Source organism: Colossoma macropomum, unplaced genomic scaffold (assembly GCF_904425465.1).
Source record: "Colossoma macropomum unplaced genomic scaffold, Colossoma_macropomum, whole genome shotgun sequence".
Classification (NCBI taxonomy): domain Eukaryota; kingdom Metazoa; phylum Chordata; class Actinopteri; order Characiformes; family Serrasalmidae; genus Colossoma; species Colossoma macropomum.
Genome location: NW_023494791.1, coordinates 5,202,970 through 5,224,166, shown reverse-complemented (window position 1 = coordinate 5,224,166; position 21,197 = coordinate 5,202,970). Strand labels below are relative to the sequence as shown.

General features: G+C 39.5%; 1 protein-coding gene across 1 annotated transcript; it reads left to right on the top strand.

Annotated features, from left to right (window-relative positions):
* The first annotated feature begins 204 nt into the window (after positions 1-204).
* Positions 205-20,070, top strand: prokr1b (prokineticin receptor 1b). Its single transcript, XM_036573396.1, has 3 exons — positions 205-342; positions 13,710-14,352; positions 19,249-20,070. Exons 2-3 carry the CDS (start codon positions 13,892-13,894, stop codon positions 19,943-19,945), a joined length of 1,158 nt encoding a protein of 385 aa, XP_036429289.1. The 5' UTR covers positions 205-342; positions 13,710-13,891; the 3' UTR covers positions 19,946-20,070.
* Positions 20,071-21,197: the final 1,127 nt, after the last annotated feature.

Below are 21,197 nucleotides of genomic sequence, written 5' to 3'. Positions count from 1 at the left end.
TATGTAGACCTTCTTCTCACATCATTTGTCATTTAAGACCACCTGAATAAGGAGGGGAGATGGGGGGGGGCGCTACTGGAGCTTCAAGGCTGAATTCATCTACAAATTGGACTACATGTTAGTTCAGCAGCAGCAAGAGAGAGAGAGAGAGAGAGAGAGAGAGAGAGAGAGAGAGAGAGAGAGAGAGAGGGAGGGAGGGGGGGAGAGAGAACTCGGACATCACATCTGCACACGAAAAGCCTCTCTTTCTCTCTCCTCTCGCAAGGAACTACTTCACTCCAGGAATTAGACCGTCCCTCAGTGGAGACGCGATGGAGAACGCTCCGGAATTCTTAGCGCGCGGTGAGTTTCCTTTTGCGTCTCCTCAAAACTTCGATGTTTTGTGCTGAACTGGATCCTGATAGCCTGAACCGCTGTGTGTAAGGAGTTTGTGAAATATAAAACTTTCGGCTGTGTTTGTTTCACTGTCTCTCCTCATTTACCTCAGCGCTCATCAGCGTCTTCCGGTCCTCCGTTAATGATGCAGCAGTTCATTCTGGCGTCTCAGTTCAAGGGAACTGCTGAACCATTTAAGGTGGAACGGGGAAATTCCAATAAGAGGCTGACGGTTAGGAAGCCGACTTCAGCCTCGTATTAATAACGCTACTGCTTCTGTAACAGTTCGTAAAGATTGATATAAAGGAAAACTTATTATTATTATACACTTATGTGTATTATTTAATACTTAATCGTGTAGTTACTGTGATTATCGCATTATTATTAACTTTGCTATATATATATATATATATATATATATATATATATATATATATATATATATATGTATACACACACACACACACTCACACACACACACACACACACATATATATATATATATATATATATATATATATATATATATATATATATGTATATATATTGATGCTGTTGGAACAAAACCTTGTCGTTTTCCAGTTTTTGACATAATTCAAAATTGCCTATTGCCCTTTACATTCTGCCAAAATTTCATGATGAATGGACCAAAAGGCTCAGAATTACTAAAAAGTCTGGTTCCGTTGACTTACATTAAAAGTATGTTAGAAGTATGTTTTTTCTTTCTCCTGTAGTTATCATTTTGGAGATATGAGGTTTTTTTCTAACAACAGCGATGTGTATGTATGTATGTATTATATTTTACACACACAACACACACACACACACACACACACACACACACATACGCGGAATGGCAACTCTTGTTCTCTTGGCTTTGAAAAGACAGAAATAGTGTTTGAATGACCAGGTAGACCAATTAAAAGTGATCAAGTAATCGCACTTCATACTTCATTGAAATGGATGTTTTGCAGCAGCCACCAAAGTAATCAAAGCTCCTGATGGCTTTGGATGATCATTCCTAAACTATGCTTGTGTTTATTGTCTTGTGTTTCCATTTGGTTTTATCTTCTATATCACTTCAATGTGCTGTTTGCCTTTAATGTCGTGTGATCATTTCATGCTAACTGGACAAGGAGGTGAAATTGAAAATCTTGTTACATCAACATACATTAAAGGAAAGAACATTTCCCTTCTCATATAATGATCCCATTTTAGGGATATAAGGTGTATGCAATGAGCACGTTCAAGAGATGCATGATTTACGTCATTTGTAGGCAAAAAGCCGACTTATTCATTTTTAGTGTCAGGAAAAAATAGAAAATCATACATTCTGAAAAAAAAACCTGCAAAGAAACACCTCAATAGTTCAGTCCAAATAATCAAACACATTCAGGACTCTGGGGTGGGCAGTCCACTGTTCAGCTTCTTTGTTTGATGTGTCCGTCTCCTTTTCTCAGTGAGGTTCTTCTTGACAGCTACACATCCTTTCAGACCCATAGCGCTGAGTCGTCTTCTCACAGTGGAAGGATGGACAGAAACACCTGTGGATGTTTTCAGATCTGAAGCAGCTTGATTTTCTCCTCTCTCTCAAAGATGAAAGCTTTAAGTGCTGTTTATCTGATGGGGCAGTTTTGGGGTCTACCAGGTCTTCCAGGTGGTTGTTAGGAGACACATTTTCTCTGTAGCTTTTGGAAACACCTGTTTTTTCACTTGACTTTCCTTTTGCAAGTGTATTTTTACACATATATTATCTTGTATCTCCTCTGAAATATCTCCTGAAATTAAGGGTATTAATAGGGAATTTGTCCCTCTTCGCTGCAGTAGCAGCCTCTATTCTTCTGGGAAGGATTTACACAAGATTGCTGTGAGGATTTCATTGCATTCAGACACGAGAGCATTAGTGAGGTCAGGTACTGATGTTGGATGGTGAGTTCTGGATCACTCCAACTCATCTTAAAGGTACTGGATGGAGCTCCATCACTCCAGAGAATACAGTTCCACTGCTCCACAGCCCAATGTAAGTCCTTTATACCCCTCCAGCCCATGCTTGGCATCAGGCATGGTGACCTTAGGCTCATGCCTGGCAGCTCCAGGGCACCACATTTTATTTGTCAATGCTTTTCTGTGGAGATTAAACAAGCCGTGTGAACGCCTGTGCTGGGAGGACATTATAGTGCATCTTGTCAAGCACTTTCCTATCTTAAGGGTCGCGTGGGAGAAGCAATAGACATTGTCACGAAGCAGTTTAAGAGAAACCTGGTTCCACACACCTAATGAGCAAGCTGAGGGCGACAGCGGCAGGAAAAAAAACCTCTCTGAGCATGTGATGAAACGCTGAGAGGAAACAAGATCTAAAATGAGGGACTCATCCTCTTCTTAGTGGCACCAGATAATGAGGATATAATCAGAATGAAGTTTACATGCGTGAGAATAAACAGCATACAAGGTAATCGCAGCATAGCACGAAAGATCCATAAGGCTCCGGGAGACTGATTGTGTTGAACATGCTGTCGCTTTCCAGCAAAGAAAAACTGTCCTTTACATTATGTGACAATTTCATGATGAATAGATAAACAGAAATGCTAAAAAAAAATACCTGGAATAAAATATATTAACATTAATGTACATTAAAAATTTAAAATGTTCTTGATTTCTACTATGAAGTGACTATTTTTGTTGTTTGTTTTTTTTGGACAGCGATGATATACAGCTTGTGAGAGATATGAGAACCCAACTGGTTGAAGTTCAAGGCAGATAGCGAACATTTAAAAGGTGAAATATGAGGCCATAAAGATAAGCAGCTTAAGATACTAAAACATTGGTGTCTGTGAAAGCCCAAATCTGCACCTTTTGCCAGAAAAAAAATCTATTAACCAAAAGCCTGATTAACAGGTAGGATTTCAGCTTAGACTCAAATATTAAGACTGTGTTTGAATCCTGAGCGCTGAAGGTTTTTCCACAGCAGGGAGGCTTTTAGAGGAAAGGCTATTCCCACTAGTGTAATTTTCATATTTCTAGATCCTGACAGAGAGCCCTGCACTTGTGAGTGAAGAAGACTGTGATAATTAATGATCAGATATTGTGAAGCAAGACCAAATAGAGATTTATAGGCCAGCAGGACTTTGCAGTCAGTGTGGATTTTAACTGGCAGCTGATGTAATGTTGATGAAGTGTGGCTTATATGTTCAGTTTTTCTGATTGTAGTAAGAACTCTAGCTGCTGCTTTCTGGACTAAATGGATCTTGTTTAGGCACTTAGTGGACCATCCAGTTACCAGGGCGTTTCAGTGGCTAATGGTACAAGTTATTCATTTTTTTCTGAAGATATTTCTGAGCAAATTAGATATAAGATAATTGCATAAGGAAGGTGTAAGTCAGAGGAAAATTCAAAAATGATTAAAAGGTACAGAGAAAATGAGACTCCTAACAACCACCTGGAAGACCAAAACTGCCCCCATCAGATAAACAGCACTTAAAACTTTCATCTCTGAGAGAGAGGAGAAAATCAAGCTGCTTCAGATCTGAAAACATCCACAGGTGTTTCTGTCCATCCTTCCACTGTGAGAAGACGACTCAGCGCTGTGGGTCTGAAAGGATGTGTAGCTGTCAAGAAGAACCTCACTGAGAAAAGGAGACGGACACACCAAACAAAGAAGCTGAACAGTGGACTGACCGCCCCAGAGTCCAGACCTCAACACCACTGAATGTGTTTGATTACTGAGAAGCAGAAAATGATCAAACCAGCTTCTAAGACTGAACTTTGGAGGTGTAGATAAATATTCCTGCAGATTTCCTTGAAAAACTGGAAGCAAGTCTCCTGAAAAGAATGGAAGCGTGACTCTGACTTCTGCACTGTACTGGACAGTACACAGTCCACAGTGAAGAGTGTATTTCTTGTAATTCTTAGCAATTCTTCATAGAAAAACACTAAGCTACCTTGCTTATATGTTCTCCAAACAGGAGATCAGAATCAGTAGTAATGGCAAACCATGAAGATTTACAATGTATCCAGACAGATTCCAGTATTATGTGTAATCTTAAATTGTATTTGACAAACTTCAGATCAGAGGTGCTGCCAGTTCATATAAGATTATCTATTGTTATATTTACTGGACAGTTTTCTTGTATTTCCATTAAACTTAAGAAACAGATGCAGTCTCAGTAGAGTGGAACCTATGTGATGTCTCAAGGCTGCTAGCAGATGGTGAGTTTAGATGTTTTGTCTGCTGACTTGCCTCGCTTCTGCTTCATCAATGACTACAGTCATAAAAAGCTATGAGGTAGACTACAGAGACATGCTCCTACAAGAGTTAGAAACTGTCTCAACTGAAAAGGTCAGTTCTGCCTTCAAAAGCAACTCTGATGAACAGGAGTTTAATGACCACTGCCTGCTAAAGGTTTTATTACCATGTTGTATGGGACTGGGGTATTTGCCATAAACGTTCTGTCCCTGTTCCACCCCATACTGGCTGTAACGCCACCCTAACACCTTCCTACACTCTTAAAAATAAAGATTTCTATATGGTTCTTGGCGATAATCCACACTCTTAAAAAAGATGGCGCTTCAAGGTTTCTTTGCATCATGAAAGGGTTCTTCAGATTGATGGAGAATGTGCTGTACATGGTTCTATATAGCACCTTTTTGAAAATAATTCTATATAGCACCCAAAAGTGTTCTTCTATTGTTACAGTGTCAAGCTTCTAACAATAGAAGAACCTTGGGTGCTATATAGAACCATTTTCAAAAAGGTTCTACATAGAACCATGTACAGCACAGTCATGCACACTTTCCATCAGTCTGAACTTCCATGAGGAGAAGAAACCTTTAATCATGTAAAGGGTTCCTTGAGTGTTCATGGTTCTATATAGAACCATTTTCTTTACTAAAGAACCCTTGAAAAAACATCTTTTATAAGAGTGTATCACATCTCATTTACAAAAATGGCTCTTTGAGGCGAGACACTACAGGTGAATAGAGTGATTTTTAAAAATAACAGATACCACAATGAAGCTTTGCAGAAATTATATATCTATATATATATATATATATATATATCTATATATATATATATATATATATTATATTTAAATGTGCAAATGAGATGTTATCTACAATAGTGTTATATAGTTCTATGGTTACGATATGGCTGTGATATATATGGTTCTATATATAACCTTTTTGAAAAGGGTTTACCGAAAAGAGTTCTTCTATTGTCACAAGCTTTGACATCGTAACTACAGAAGAACCCTTTTGGTGATACAACCCCATTTCCAAAAAAGTATAAATTAATGTAATGTAATGTAATGTAAATTAAAGCAAAATTCAATGATGTGTGAATCATTTAAATCCTATATTTCATTGAAAATAATACTAAGACAACATATCAAATGTTGAAACTGAGAAATTTTATTGTTTTTCGAAAAATATTTGCCCATTTTGAATTTGATGCTAACAACATGTTCCAAAAAAGTTGGGACGGGGGCCTGTTTACCACTGTGCTTCATCACCTCTTCTTTTAACAACACTCTGTAAGTAATTGGGAACTGAGGAGACACTGCTGTAGTTTTGAAAGTGAAATGTTTTCCCATTTTTGCTTAACATAGGATTTCAGCTGCTCATCAGTTCAGGGTCTCCTTTGCCGTATTTTTCATTTCATAATGTGCCGAATATATCAGTTATCAGTGGGTGACAGGTCTGGACTGCAGGCAGGTCAGTTTAGCACCCTAATTTTTTCAATATGGAGCAATGCTGCTGTAACACATGCAGTATGTGGTTTGACATTGTCTTGCTGAAATAATCAAGGCCTTCCCTGAAAAAGACATCATCTGGATGGCAGCATATGTTGCCAAAACATGTATATATCATTCAGTATTAATGGTGCCTTCACAGATGTTCACGTCACCCATGCCATGTTCACTAATGCACCCCTACACCATCATGAATACTGGCTTTTGAACTGTGTACTGATAACAAGATGAGTGGTCTTTAGCCCAAAGGACACAGTGTCCATGATTTCCAAAAAGAAATTCAAATGTTAATTTGTCGGACCACAGAACACGTTTCCACTTCCCCTCAGTTCATTTTAAAAGAGCTTGGGCCCAGAGAAGGTGGCAGCATTTTTGGAATCTATTTATATATGGTTTCTTCTTTGCGTTTTAGAGTTTTAACTTGCATTTGTAGATGCAGCGGCGAACTGTTTTTAATGCAGTGCTGCCTGAGGGCCCAAAGATCACGGCCAGCAACACTGGTTTTTGGCCTTGTCCCTTGCATACAGAGATTTCTCCAGATTCCCTGAATCTTTTAATGTTATTATGTACTGTAGATGATGAAAAGCAAAAGTTCTTTCCTTTTTTTTTTGAGAAATGTTATTTTTGAATTGTTGCACTATTTGATCATGCAGTCTATCACAGAGTGGTGAACCCCTCCTCATCTTTACTTCTGAGAGACTCAGCCTCTCTGAGATGCTCATGTTACTGTCCTTTTGCCATTTAACCATCAGGTGTTTTTTAAGCAATACACAACTTTACCAGCCTTTTTTTGGAATGTGTTGCTGGGATCAAATTCAAAATGGGCATATATTTTTCAAAAAACAATAACGTTTTTCAGTTTCAACATGTGATATGTTGTCTTTGAAGCATTTGCAATTAAATATAGGGTTTAAATTATTTGCACATCATTGCATTTTGTTTTTATTTACTTTTTTCACAGCATCCCAACTTTTTTGGAAAAGGGGTTGTACATAGAACCATTTTCAAAAAGGTTATATATAGAACCATATATATCATATCCATATCACAACCATAGAACTATACAAAACTATTTTCTTTACTGAAGAACCATTGAAGAACCATCATTTTTAAGTGTGCCAATTAATAATACAGCAAAAACTGGACTGATATGTTTTTGTTTTTTTCTTTTAGCTTACTTTTTCAAAATGTCCATTTTAGATTGTGTTTAGTTCAGTTTGACTGAGCAATCTGATTGCGTGGCTACTGGTTACTTTAAAATAGAGTTAATTCACTTAATTTACAATCATTACATGCATGTTATCATACACTCTGAACTGATGGCTTTAGTTTTATTGGATATCTTATTTGAAATCTTGCATTTTACAGGGTAGTGAAAATGCTTTAGTTTAATATTGCTGTAATTCTCGCACAGTAGCTGCTTCTTCTTCTCACCTCGGAACGTTTCTGCTAACATTAGTTTTAACCCAGAAATTGCGCATGCAACCTGTAAACCACTGTTTCTATGATTATTACTTTTTACCAGTCACTAGTCAAGACTGTAATGCAAAGGAAATATTTGGATATTCTGGTTAGATTCTACAGGAAACAAGCTTTTCAGTCATATATGACATTTTGTGGCTATGCCAAGTGTGAGCAGAGCTAACGCTACAGTAAATTCACTAATTTAGAAGAATACAGTTAGACACAAGCGTACGTCGTTCATCATTTCTGCCTGCAGTGTCTTGCCGTAAAAAACCTTCTATGGTCTCGCAAAGAACATTCTTTAATTCAATTTTCAGAATGTACCTGTAATCATTTTCACTTATGTCAGGTTATGATGGTTTAAGTTGTAGGAGTGGAAATAATATGGTCTGTCAGTCCCTGAGCCAGGCTCTGTAACGGCTGCTGTCTCTGTGGTTGTCCTGTCTTGAAATCTGCTCTAGTTCTTATCTCACCTCCTAGACCAGTTCCAGGCCTTGTAGTCCATGCTCCAGAACACGTCATGGATCCACCCCTGCCCCCAGCTGTCCTGTCTCTCAACCAGTGGCTCCAGACACTCTCTGTGGTTCATCTCATGGTGCACACTAAAATGTGTGGCCCTTTGTGACTGATTTACTGTGACTTAACATTTAAAAGATATTGACCGCAGACTGGCTTATTAGATTACTGAAGCCACTAATCTAAAGATCTACTGACAGTGTTTTTTGAAAAGCTGTAGACATGGAGGAAAACAGACCAAGAATTCTAAAAGAACCCCAACCCTCTTCCACCCTACCCACGAGACGGGGACACCCCTTCTACTCAGAGAAATATTACTCCAGGTCACACATTGCTGGCACAGGCGTTAACTGCATACTCAGCTTGTATAATCTCCACAGTAAAGCGTTGATCATTAGAATGGGATGCTCTGGAGCAGCTGCACACGAGCCTAAGATCACCATGCTCAATGCCAAGCAGCAGCTAGAGGGGTATAAAGACCCCAGCATTGGGCTGTGGAGCAGTGGACCTGCGTTTTAAGGTTTAAGCTCTATTTGAGAAGAGCTGGAGTGCTGCACCATCAGTACCTGACCTCACTAATGTTCTAGTGGCTGAATGCAATCAAAGCCTCCCAGCAATGTTGCAACATCTCGTAAAGCCTTCAACCACCTGTTTGACTCACGTTTTTATATAAACTCTTTTATATATACTTTTTAATATAAACTGTTTTATATATACTTTTCTTTGCTTCAGGTTCAGATGATGATGATGCATTTACTGGCACTTAATAATCCGATAACTGCAGAAAATCAGATTTTCTCAGTTATCTGATCAACGCGTTTACATGCACTTGAGTAATCAGATAATGGGGAAACTCTGGGTCTACATGAGTCAGACAGATATTGGATTTCTGCTTTGCAATCAGCCAATAAACTCACAGAAGAAGACGTGATGTAAACGCAACGTAAAAATCAAACTTCATGACGTGTCATTTTACCTGAAAACATGAACATACATCATCTAGAAGGTGAAGAATGTTGAAGTCATTCATTTCATCAAGTATAGAGTTGATTACAGCGTCACTCCAAATGTATTTTGCCGGTCTCTCACTGCTTACTTATTTCCGGTACCGTGGTTTGTTCTCGCGCATGCGCAGGCTGAGAAATCCGAAAGAAATCAGAGTTAGAGTTTACATACACTAAGGAATCTGATTACTGAGCAAAAATCCAGCTCTCTTTATCAGGTTTCTTAATCAGATTTCTAGACCTTACTCCAGTCTTAGAAATTGGAGTTTGCTGTTTACATGACCATTTGAATAATCAGATAACTGCAGAAATCCGATTATGATCAGATTATTGAGTCCATGTAAACACACTCATTGACTTATTTTGTCCATGTTTTGACAGAATAACGACTAACTCACACACACACACACACACACACACACACACACACACACACACACACACATTTTCTAAGCCGTTTATCCTTCTGGGTCGCGGGGGGTGCTGGAGCCTATCCCAGTGGTCATTGGGCGGATACACCCTGGACAGGCCTCCAGTCCATCGCAGGGCATGACGACTAACTTGAAAAAATAAATTATTGCTCATCAAGAAAGTGTGTCATTGTTTATTTTAAGAAAATACGACATTAATTTGACAAATTTGAGGACAATTATTACTTATTCTTTTACTTTCTGTGCGAGTTTTGCGTTGAATATATTTGAAAACTGTGAAATTGTAACATCTGTTTAATTTTGCTGAGGGCATGTATGATTTTGAGTATAACTGCTTAGCTACATGCAGTACATTAAAGAACAGCTGTGACATTCCTGCCACAACACCCATAAACCACAGCACACAGAAGCCCCAGCGCAGGAATAGTGAAGTAAGCAGCAGCATTAATAAAGCAGGGACTGCAGAGCCAAAGAGTCTGAATATGTGCTTTTAGGACTTGTTTTGGAAAGAATCCACCCAAAATAGCAGTTTTAAATATTGTTTTTTCTAAAACTATTTGGTTTGATTTATCAGATTATGAATAATGTTCATGGCAGACGTTTCCAAGATTTTTTTTGTGATCAAAAATAAATAAATGTGTTTGAAAAACTCTCTTAGCAGCCAAGTTAGTGCCAAAAACGAGAGGAGCTCGTCTCAGAAGTTAAACAGAGTGCAGTCAGTGTTTACTGTTAGTCTTAGTAAATCAGAATAAATGCTGCAATAATCTCTACAATCTCTACAATAATAATCTGCTCTCAGTTTTTGCCCCTTTGAGAGGGAAACTCCTATAAATGCATAAGCAATAAGGCAAAAGCACAAGACAGCAGCTACCACTCATTATATGTAACTGTGGGCACTACAGCACCATTGCGGATGTTCAGTAGCTCACGACAGACACTTCTTAATGCCAAAATGCAGTTTGCAATGGTGCAAAACATTCGTAAATCTGCCTCTTAGTGTGAACACACCAAATGAAAAAGGAGACGTACCGACATGAAAGAGCAGAATGGAACTTCGAGCTAAGAGTGTGTAAAAAAGCTATCAGACTGGAGAACTGAGACTGAAGTGTTCTTTTGGAGTAGACCAGACAAAAGCCACTAATGGACGAGCTCAATAGGCTCCCAAAACTGATCCATAATGCAAAACCAGAACATATAGATCAGAGCAGAGGACACCTGAGGGCATCTATCTCAGATCAGTCTTCAGTTAATGGTCTCCCTTTATTTGTATAGTCCACTATAGTTCCCTGCACTGTTAGAAATAAAGGTTCTGTGCAGGAACATTTTTCATTCATCAAAGTACAAACGATGTAAATGTCCCTCAAAGGTACAACAGTGGTTTTAAGGTCTGATTGTGAATCTTAAATAAGTTTTTCCAGGTGAAAAGTTCGTATTTGTACCTTTTCCTAATCGAATGTTTTAAAACAGAACAGTAAAATAAAAGCCTGGAGACGAGACGGGGTGTGTGCAGTGGATTATGGTTCAGTTATGTTCCCTGACTAAAGGTACTGAGATGTACCCTTGAGGAAACCACCCCAGTGACAAGAGGGGAACTGCCCCAGTGACAGATTACTGACAGATTAGTACCTTTATTTCTGATAGATAATCTGATAGATTATCTACATAGGTTCAGATTTGTTAACAAACTATCTGTTAGAATAGGATTTAGGATTTGGACCAGGGTGAGGGTTGGGTTTAGGTTTTGGGTTGAGGTTAAGGTTAGGGTTAGGATTAGAGCAGATTTAGAGTTAAAGAAAATTGTGGTAGAATTTAGTAGATATTTAGTTGAATTTAACTTGAAAGTAAATGAAGTATCTACAAAGCATCTAAAGTGGACTATCCAAATAAAGTGTTACCCAATTAATTACTTAATTTAATTAATTTGGTCTTCCAAGAACAACTTTCAGCTTTATCAAGCCTTCTTCTGAATATTGAGGTAGAGTGGATACAGCATAAAACTCTATTCTCCATCTTCAAAAGGTAACTGCAACTTCCAGCTGTTGCATCATAAAAGATATAGAGGAGCAGGAGAGAAAATCAGGTTGTAAATATTAATATCATATCTCTGACATAACATAAAAATCTACAGGACTCTGGAGGTGGACCATGGACAATTTCTTAATTCAGTAAGTCAGTATAGTTATTTAGAACTTTTTAATGGTGAAAAAGAAAAAGACAGGTTTTCAAAAGTTTCATTCTGACTCATGTTCAGTAATATCATCTGAGAAAGCGCTTGAAATGCATCACATCAAGCAGAGCCCCTCAGGGCATCTAAAAACCATCCCACCAGTATTCCACGCACCAGAGGCTGTTATGTTTCACTCTGATCTATAATTTAGAAAGTTTCTGCCTTTTTGTCAAGGAAAACCTCTGTGATTTGCTGGAACGTGAATGTTAAGAATTTGCACAGTCACGTTACATTTGACAGGAAGTTTTTTAAATCTCTGATTTATTCAACTACACCAGAATTCAGTTTTCACCACTTTAGTACAAAGCAGTCTGAGCTATAGTCACAGCCTTAGGCAGCACATTGAACTGCATGTCTTCCATTTGCTATTGTCTTACATTATTGTCTTTTTTAGGCTTTTAAATGAATGGGCTGCTTTTTTTAGCTTGTTCGTGACAGTTTCACTCTCACCCAGTACATTGCTTTGTCAGAAATCCCATCAAGACTGTCGGGACTTGACTTCACAACAGATATTATGTTCCACAATTAAGGGACCGAGTCATGTATAAGGGCAAAATGACGGTAAGCAGAGATGTGGTCATTTACTTGTGGTCATTTACTTTGTATTTAAAGTTTTCTTTATTTCTCGTTCATGCAGGGCTGGAGTGAGACTCGTTTTCAGATGTGGGGTTACAAAGCACAGACCAGCTCACTTCAAACTCCATAAAAACTGAGATTTTTTAGGAAATTATTGCTAATAGCTAAAATTTCATCCACAAGTTTCCAGGGTCCTGTATTCCCTCATTAACATTTTCATGGGAAATATTTCAGTGACCATGTGTTGCTCAAACATATTTCCTCAAATGAAAGTTGAGTAATATTCTTATCGCTGGTGTATTCACAAACAAGCATATCACTGCTGTCAGAACAAAACCTCGTAACTCCAAAATGGTAACTTTACAGGAGAAAGAAAAAACCTACTTTACTTTTAATGTAAGTCAATGGAACCAGACTTTTTTTCAAGTCATTTTGGGCCGTTTCTTTTGGTCCATTCCTCATGAAATTTATACACAATGTAAAGGGCAACATACATTTTTAAATCATGTCAAAAACTGAAAAATGACAAAAATGGAGAATGTTTCGTTCTGACAGCAGCGATATTCTGATGTTATATGTTTAATATGAAATTCATGTACATGTTCATCTACATGCTGCTTCTAAACAAATTCCCTAATTTAAAACTACTCATTGAAAGTCAGCATTTAATTGCATCTTTATTTTATTTGAACTTCACAAAATCGACACAGTGCTGGTCACTGTAAAGTAGACATTCATGCTAACACTGAAATATTTGAGCACATCTTCAATGACAACACCTACCACCCATTTCATTTCAACATGACCCATTAACACGGCCCTCACCACTTCGCCTCCAGAGAATCTCTGATACTCATAGCACGTTTGTTCTTTTATTCCGCTAACTTGGTAGTTCAATCAATCAGTCAATCAATCAATCAACCAACCTTAATTTAAACTCATTTAGAATGTAGCTGAGCCAATACAGCAATGATGGGAAAGAGAAGTTAAAATAGTAAAAACATAACAAATGCTAAAAAGTAACAATAATTATAGTAGTAAATAAAAATTATGTACCTTTATATAAAATTACGTATTTCACACTTTTTTGCACAATTTAAAAACTTCAGTTACTCTTTATATTGTGTTAAAATTTCCAAAATTACTTGGAAAAAATCTTGTTACATTAATTTCCATTACAAGTTAAGTAATTAAGTTTTTCCTTCTCCTGTAAAGATACCATTTTGGAGATATCCAAATCAGTAATCGGCCCACTGGCAGCTCCCCCAGTTACCCACCCAGCACTTAGGCCATCCCCATATTTGAGTTCTTAAATGTCAGAGTGCAGACTGTACTGTTATATTCACTTGTGCTTTTACTATCACAGGTGTGGAAGGTCTGCTGGCTGATCTAGAAGTGCCATGAAAGCACCACCATCTCCTGTGGCCTGTGTGGTGTCCACTAGACTTAATATAAAGTGACTGACCCTGGCAAAGAAGACTTGAGGCAAAGGATCCAGAACATCGCAGCAACATCCAGGAAACTTGTATAGTAGCCGTTGTCTTTGTCATGGAAAACATCACGCACTTGGCCGCAGTGTTTGTGGACCCTCACGGCCAAGTGCCCACAGAGGAGCACGATCCCTTCCAGGACCTCTATGATATGGACTATGGGGTCCCAGCGGAGGAGATGCCGGACACCACGCAGGGGCTGGCGTATTTTGTGGCCACCATCGTTATCGGAGTCGTTCTTGTTTGCATCATGCTGGTGTGCGGCATCGGCAACTTTCTGTTCATAGCCACCCTGGCCCGGTACAAGAAGCTGCGGAACCTCACCAACCTTCTGATTGCAAACCTGGCCATCTCGGACTTCATCGTGGCCGTGGTGTGCTGCCCTTTCCTGGTGGATTACTACGTGGTGAAACAGCTGTCCTGGGACCATGGGAAAGTGCTGTGTGCCTGCGTGAACTATCTTCGAACTGTGTCCTTATACGTGTCCACCAATGCCTTATTGGCCATCGCTGTGGACAGGTAGGACAAATCAAATATCAGCGTCTCGCTGCCAGAGGGTCATTGTGTTGAGACAGACAGCCCCCAGGCCTGACTCACCATAATGTACTTAAAATGAAAAACAACTGACCATGCGTGACATTTCCCCTGGACATTTACCCAGTGTTCGTGGCTCAATGTCCTCCAGACAGACACTTGGCTGTGAATCCTGAGACGCTCTGTATACAAAAATGAAACGGAGATATTCGATACTCTATTATGTTTACACAATAAGTCATTGAGAGCAAGCAAGCTTATATCCATCTTTGTGGGAATGCATGCAGAGCATAACACTGAGCTGTGCCAGGTAAAAGCCAATTAGCCCCCACTTGCCCATGAAGGAATGAGAAATAAAAGCACTGGATGAAAACCTAATTCAGTGAAGGGACGTGGTGCTAAACAGTGGCATATGGCTATACTGAAACCACGTTTGGAATTGTTTTTCAGAACAGCAGGGAATTGCTCCCCATTCTCCGAGATTGAATCCGCAAAGCACTTGCCGATTCAAAACAACAGACACAATAGCAGCTGGTTAAGACCAGAAGAAGGTTTATCAGCAAATATAAGATGAGTTTGAAGAGAATGAATCTCTGTAGATCTCAGTCCTTATATTAGGGTTTATATTGTACACATAGCAGTATAAACAGTGCTATTACATTGTAAATATGCTGAAATGAGAGATAGGTAGCAATATCAGGCCAATATCAGCAGAAAAAGCTGGATAGTATATCAGACACCCTTCCTGTGGGGTAGTAGAGCGCTTACCAACAAATTGTTTGTTTTTCTTTTGGATTTTTACCCAGTTTTTTCCCCAATTTAGTCATCTTCAGTTCCACCTGCTCGTTAGGACTCCCCCAATCACACAATACTATCAACGCTAGCAAGCGAAGGCAAACAGAGGCTTCCTCCGAGACCTGTGAAGAGCAACCACATCTTTTCGAGCTGCCGCTCACGCTACATCACTGGACAGCTGAACGCGCTCGGAGGAAAGTGCCAATCGCCAGATCTGTTACGTCAGCTAACAGACGCCTGCGCTGACTAGCATCGCGTTAAGTGATGGGGGGATAAGGAGGGGCCATCCTACCCACCCAGAGAGCGAGGCCAATTGTGCTCTCTCGGACTCCCGGCTACGGACGGCTGTAGCATCACCAGGGATCGAACTCGCGATCTCCTGATGATAGGGCCAACGCTTAGACGGTTGCGCCACTCCCCAAAAATGTATGGCCACAACTTAGTAAGGCATGAGAACAAGATAATTAAGTCATGACCACGACTTAGTAAGGTGTGGGAGCGAGATCCTAATGCCTGGCCACGACTTAATTATCACGTTCCCATGCCTTACTAAGTCGTGGCCAAACATTAGGATCTCATTCCCACACCTTACTAAGTCATGGCCACGACTTGATTACTTTAAAATTGAGTCCACGACTGCCACAATTTAGTAAAGCATAGGAACGAGATCCTAATGCGTGGCCATGGCTTAGTGAGGCGTGGGAACAAGATAATTAAGTCGTGGCCACGACTTAGTAAGGTGTGGGAATGAGATCCTAATGCGTGGCCACGACTTAATTATCTTGTTCCCACGCCTCACTAAGTTGTGGCCACACATTAGGATCTTGTTCCCACACTTTACTAAGTCGTGGCCACGACTTATTTATCTTGAAATTGAGTCCACGACTTAGTAAAGCATAGGAACGATATCCTAATGCGTGGCCACGACTTAGTACGGCATGATCTTGTTCCCACGCCTTACTAAGTCAAGGCCACACATTAGGATCTTGTTCCCATGCGTTAATAAGGTTTGCCCACGCATTATTTTTATTTATATGGGATGTCACCAATTTAATTGACATGATTTCCATTTTCCCCAAATGCAGTCGATCAGCCAAGACATGTTTCAGATTTGGTGTCCAAATTTTCCTTCTTTAGTTTAGAACTAGAGCTGCTAGGCTAATGTTGCTTACAAACACTGGAAGTCAGTAGTCACCCAAACCATTTCCATGAGCACACGCCCCAAACTTATCTTAACCCGCTCAGATCACTTCCAGGCCTTAACTCAGGTCAGTGTGGTCCAGAACAGAATCTGATTCACTATGAATTCTAAGCATGAAAAAAACTTCTCAGAGTAGCTAAAAGAAGGGACAGTCATTCAGGATAACCAGAATCATTTCTTTCCTGAGCACAGGGGGGAGGGGGGATGAGAGGGACACAGTTAGAAAAACAAATTAACCAAAGGCTCGACTTAAACAGGTAAGTTTTTAGCCTAGACTTAAAGATGGAGGCGGTGTCTGAGTCCCGAACACAGACTGGTAGGCTATTCCAAAGCTGGGGGGCTTTGTATGAAAAGGCTCCTCCCCCTGACGTAACTTTATTTATTCTGGGTACTAATAATGAGCAGCACCTTGTGATCTAAGTGGGCGTGTCGGTTGATAATAGGAAATAAGGTCACTGAGGTACTGAGGAGCGAGGCCATTCAAAGCTTTATATGTCAGTAGAAGAATTTTGTACTTTTGTACTAGTAATGTTTACAGCACGTCCCTGCGCTCCTAACTCACACAGTTTAAAGGCAGAATAGGACCAGAAAGCGGTGGATGATAATTTAGCTCCAATTTTAGCTTAATTGTGTAAATATGGTCTGTCCATGTCATTTTACTGATTTTTTTGATGGTTTGGGTGACAATTGACTTCCATTCTTTATTAGCACTGTTAGCTTAGCAGTTCCAGTTCTATGCTAAGGAAGCACCAGACAATGTCAAAATTCATGCAAATTCAATTTTTCACCAAACTGTTGCGGTATTGGCTGATGCGCAAGGTTTCAGTATCGGTATCAGAGAATCCAAAACAGTATTGTGCCACCTCCAGTTGAAACACATTCATGATTGACAGAATTGGCCCCAGGCTCTGTTAGCTTTGGCGCCCTGCTGTCACATTATGCAGGAATAGCAGTCATTATGCTCAAGGAAAGGTCAGCTAGTCAGTCACAGAATGCCTCGTCGTTCTGAGCCCTATTGCGCTGAAAATAGTCAGCATGGAGACACCAGTGTTGTCTCCCTAATCAAAACAGCCTTTGAAGTTCCCCTCTGCCTCTTAATCTGATTACAGTATGGGTACCGTATCATTGTGACAAGATAGAGTTTGTTTGAACTTCACAGCAGACCATTCAACACTGATGAAAGTCATAGATCACACGTGGTCGACCACAACTTCAGCCTGGTACTGGCATAACAGCATGAATGCCTGGCTAAATTAAATTATAAACTCAATTTCAAGTTTAGTTCAATACTGCAATGCATAGCTAGACTGAAATCCACAGAAGTCCTCGAAGCTGTAGCTGTATGCAAAATTTTGGGCACATTTTGCTGGTTTTGGAACATGGAACATACTTAAAAATGACATATCCTGCAAATTTTAATGCACAATTATAAAAAAAATAAAATTTCAGTCAGTACTTAGTAAGACCCTCTTTGGCTGAAATCACAGCACTCCAACATTCCTTGTAGCCGGTCTTTCTGTTCTAGAATTTATTTTTGCCCCACTTTTAATTGCAGAATGTTTTTCAGAAGTAGTTCAAGGTTGATTTCTATATACATTTGGAATCATGGCCCTGTTTTGTTTTGATATCCAATATATTTTCTTCTTGTTCTTTACTGATTATGGGACATTAGTTTCCAGTTTTTGCTAATATTTATTAGAATCCTTTCTTCCCTCTATCGCCACAACATTTCCTGTGCCACATGCTGCCACACAACAACAAAGCATAACAGATTCACCCCTTGCTTAACAGTTGGCAAGGTGTTCTTTTCATCAAATGCTGCTTCTTTTTTTTTTCTCCAAGCATACCTTGGTGTCTGACACCAAAGAGTACTTCAACAATCCACAGCACTTGAGTCCAAAATGCCTTGGGTTTTTTGTGTTTTGCCTACTTCAGACACTGACTCATGTGATAAGATGACAGTTAAGGTTCTGATGACTCTCTATGTAGAGGATGTTGGTCCAACAACACTGCAAAGTGGACCAGTGCATTACTGTTATCCTGCTAGCCAAATCTTCCTGTAGGTCCCTGACAGTGATGCGGGGGTTTTGCTTTGCATGTCTGACCAGTCTATGAGTGGTTCTATCAGAGGTTTGTCCTGGTTTTCCAGATTTTGGCTTTACATCAACAGTTCTCCTTAACTACCATTTCAGACAGTGAAAAATAAACATGAACCTGGATTGTTTAAATATGTTTTATAGTCTTCTCTTACTTCATAAGAGTCATCTTTATTATCAGATCCTCAGTCAGCTGCTTAGATTAGCCCATAGCTGTTGAGGTTTCAAGGGTCAAATACACTTTGGAGTTGTTTAAACCTGCCCATATGGAAAAAATATAAGGACATATATTTCTATATTGCCTTGCAATCCATGCTGAAATACATTTCAAACACTAAAATGTTTTCAGAATATATCGCCATATTAACCAAATATATTTTGAAAATGTATTGGGAAATATTACACATAGAACTGTACCATAGAACAATAAATCTATGAAAGTTTATTCATCAAACACATTTGAAAATGTATGAAAATAGCCAGTAACCTGTCTAATGCACTTCACTCTTTGAATACCTTTTGAAATGAATTTGTATTCCAGTATCTTAATTTGAAATATTAGCAAAAGAACCTTCAACATCACAAAAGCGAATGTTGTAGGTGTTGATACTCGGTGAAAATGTAGTCATGATTTGATATCTTGTTTATTTGAAATACATTGTGTGTGAGTGTCTTACTGCAGACGTACACGGTTAATGAAAAGTACAATGCCTTAATTGAAAGGGTGCATATAACTGTATATATAATCTGCACCTCGTCGTTAAATATATGATGTTCTCACATTTTCAGATACATGGCAATCGTTCACCCCTTAAGGCCGAGGATGAAACATCAGACAGCCTACTGCCTGATCACTGGAGTGTGGATTGTTCCGGTCCTCATATCCATACCTTCTGCCTACTTCACTTCGGCGAATAAGGTGCCCCACAGTGCCAACCGTAGCAAGACCTTTTGCGCTCAGATCTGGACGGTGGACAAACAGCTCTACTACCGGTCCTACTTCATTTTCATCTTCGCCGTGGAGTTCCTGGGCCCCGTCGTCACCATGGCCCTGTGCTACATCCGCATCTCCAGGGAGCTGTGGTTCAAGAACGTGCCCGGCTTCCAGACGGAGCAGATCCGAAAGCGCTTGCGCTGCCGGAGGAAGACGGTCATGGTGCTCATCGGAATCCTCACAGCATACATCCTGTGCTGGGCCCCGTACTACGGCTACACCATCCTGCGCGACTTCCACCCAACCATCATCTCCAGGGAGAAGAACTCGCTGGTGGCCTTCTACATCATCGAGTGCATCGCCATGAGCAACAGCATGATTAACACCTTCTGCTTCGTCAGCGTGAAGAACAACACGGTGAAGTACTTCAAGAGGATCGTGCTGCTCCGCTGGAAGTCCACCTACACCTCCAGGAAGACGGTGGATGAGACAGAGGTGAGGACGCTGTCCATTCCTGTGACAGAAGAGATTGACTGCATACGACTGAGGTGAAGATAGATTCACAGTGGGTTTATGCCACTTCAGCAAGCTAAAGCCCTGGAGTCCTGGTGCTCTTGGTGGAGAACAGGACTTGCTGACACTGCATAGCACAGATATTAACCATAATTGGGTAACCAGTGACCCTATCTATGAACTGTAATGAGCCAAGCTGACCTTGTTTTTTTGGAAAAGCTGTAAAGGCAGAAGGTTTGTTGTTTTACTTTGACCTCTTGTTACTGGCACAAATTTTTGTGAGGTCCTACTGAATGTAAAAAGGCAGCTTCCGTCAATATGTTCAGTTCCATCTGCAATGCAGAGGATTAAAGTGACTCCTGAGGCGTGAGGCGGAGGCACTGTTCATCTAGTGGTGATCTTGTGTATATTGTTACGCAGTACAATTTTGGTGATTTTTGACATGTTTTTCGGTGAAAATGTGCAATATTCATGTTCTTAGAATGTTTATAATTAAGTACAAGTATATTATTATGAATATTTCTCTCTCTTTTTGGATGCTGTGTCCTGAGGTGCATGTGAGTGAAAATTAATTCTTATGGCACTATTACTAAAGACACATTTAGGACAGAAAGGCATTATTCATATCAGCTAAAGAACGTGACCAGTGGACCAATGGATTTTCAGAAGTTCTTACATTTTTAGTTATTCTGTGGTAAATTATAAATGTCATGTTGTATGATATGTTATTTATGCATGGAATTAAGCTGAATAAATTTAAATTTGAGAAAAAAAAATCATAGTTATGCATGTTTTTATCAGTGGCTAACTATGCATTAGAAGACAATTCTATTCAATTCACATTTAAGGAGCATTTTCACTTGATTTAGTTCATATGTAGTGTTAAGGGTTATATATATGTATGTATGTATAGTTCATATGTAAATAATGTTTTATACTTTTTTATTATTTTTGTTACGGCTTTTGCTAAATGCATTAAATGAATACTGAATAATGTATCTGATTACAGCAAGGGCTGGATTTTAAGGGGGGTGAGGTGGGGGGGTTGGTGCAAGGGCTTTTAGATCTAAAGCTCCTTTAGATTGATGCGATATCACTTAATATCTCAATTATTAATATTTTCATTCAATCCATATATGAGATTTACACACTACAAAAATTCTTCGTATCAAACAAACAAGTTATGATCACGACATGCGCATCTACAGAAGAGGTGGTTATGTATAATAATGTGCTTTCACTCTTCATTGGTCATGCTTTGGAGTGTTTGGGGAAATAGGTCAGCCAAGTT

What these genes read in the sequence shown, in the direction of transcription:
- prokr1b (XM_036573396.1), top strand. Translation starts at nt 13,892, where the DNA reads ATGGAAAACATCACGCACTTGGCCGCAGTGTTTGTGGACCCTCACGGC. An exon ending in TTGGCCATCGCTGTGGACAG is followed by an intron (nt 14,353 to 19,248) that starts GTAGGACAAATC and finishes TCACATTTTCAG; the next exon opens with ATACATGGCAATCGTTCACC.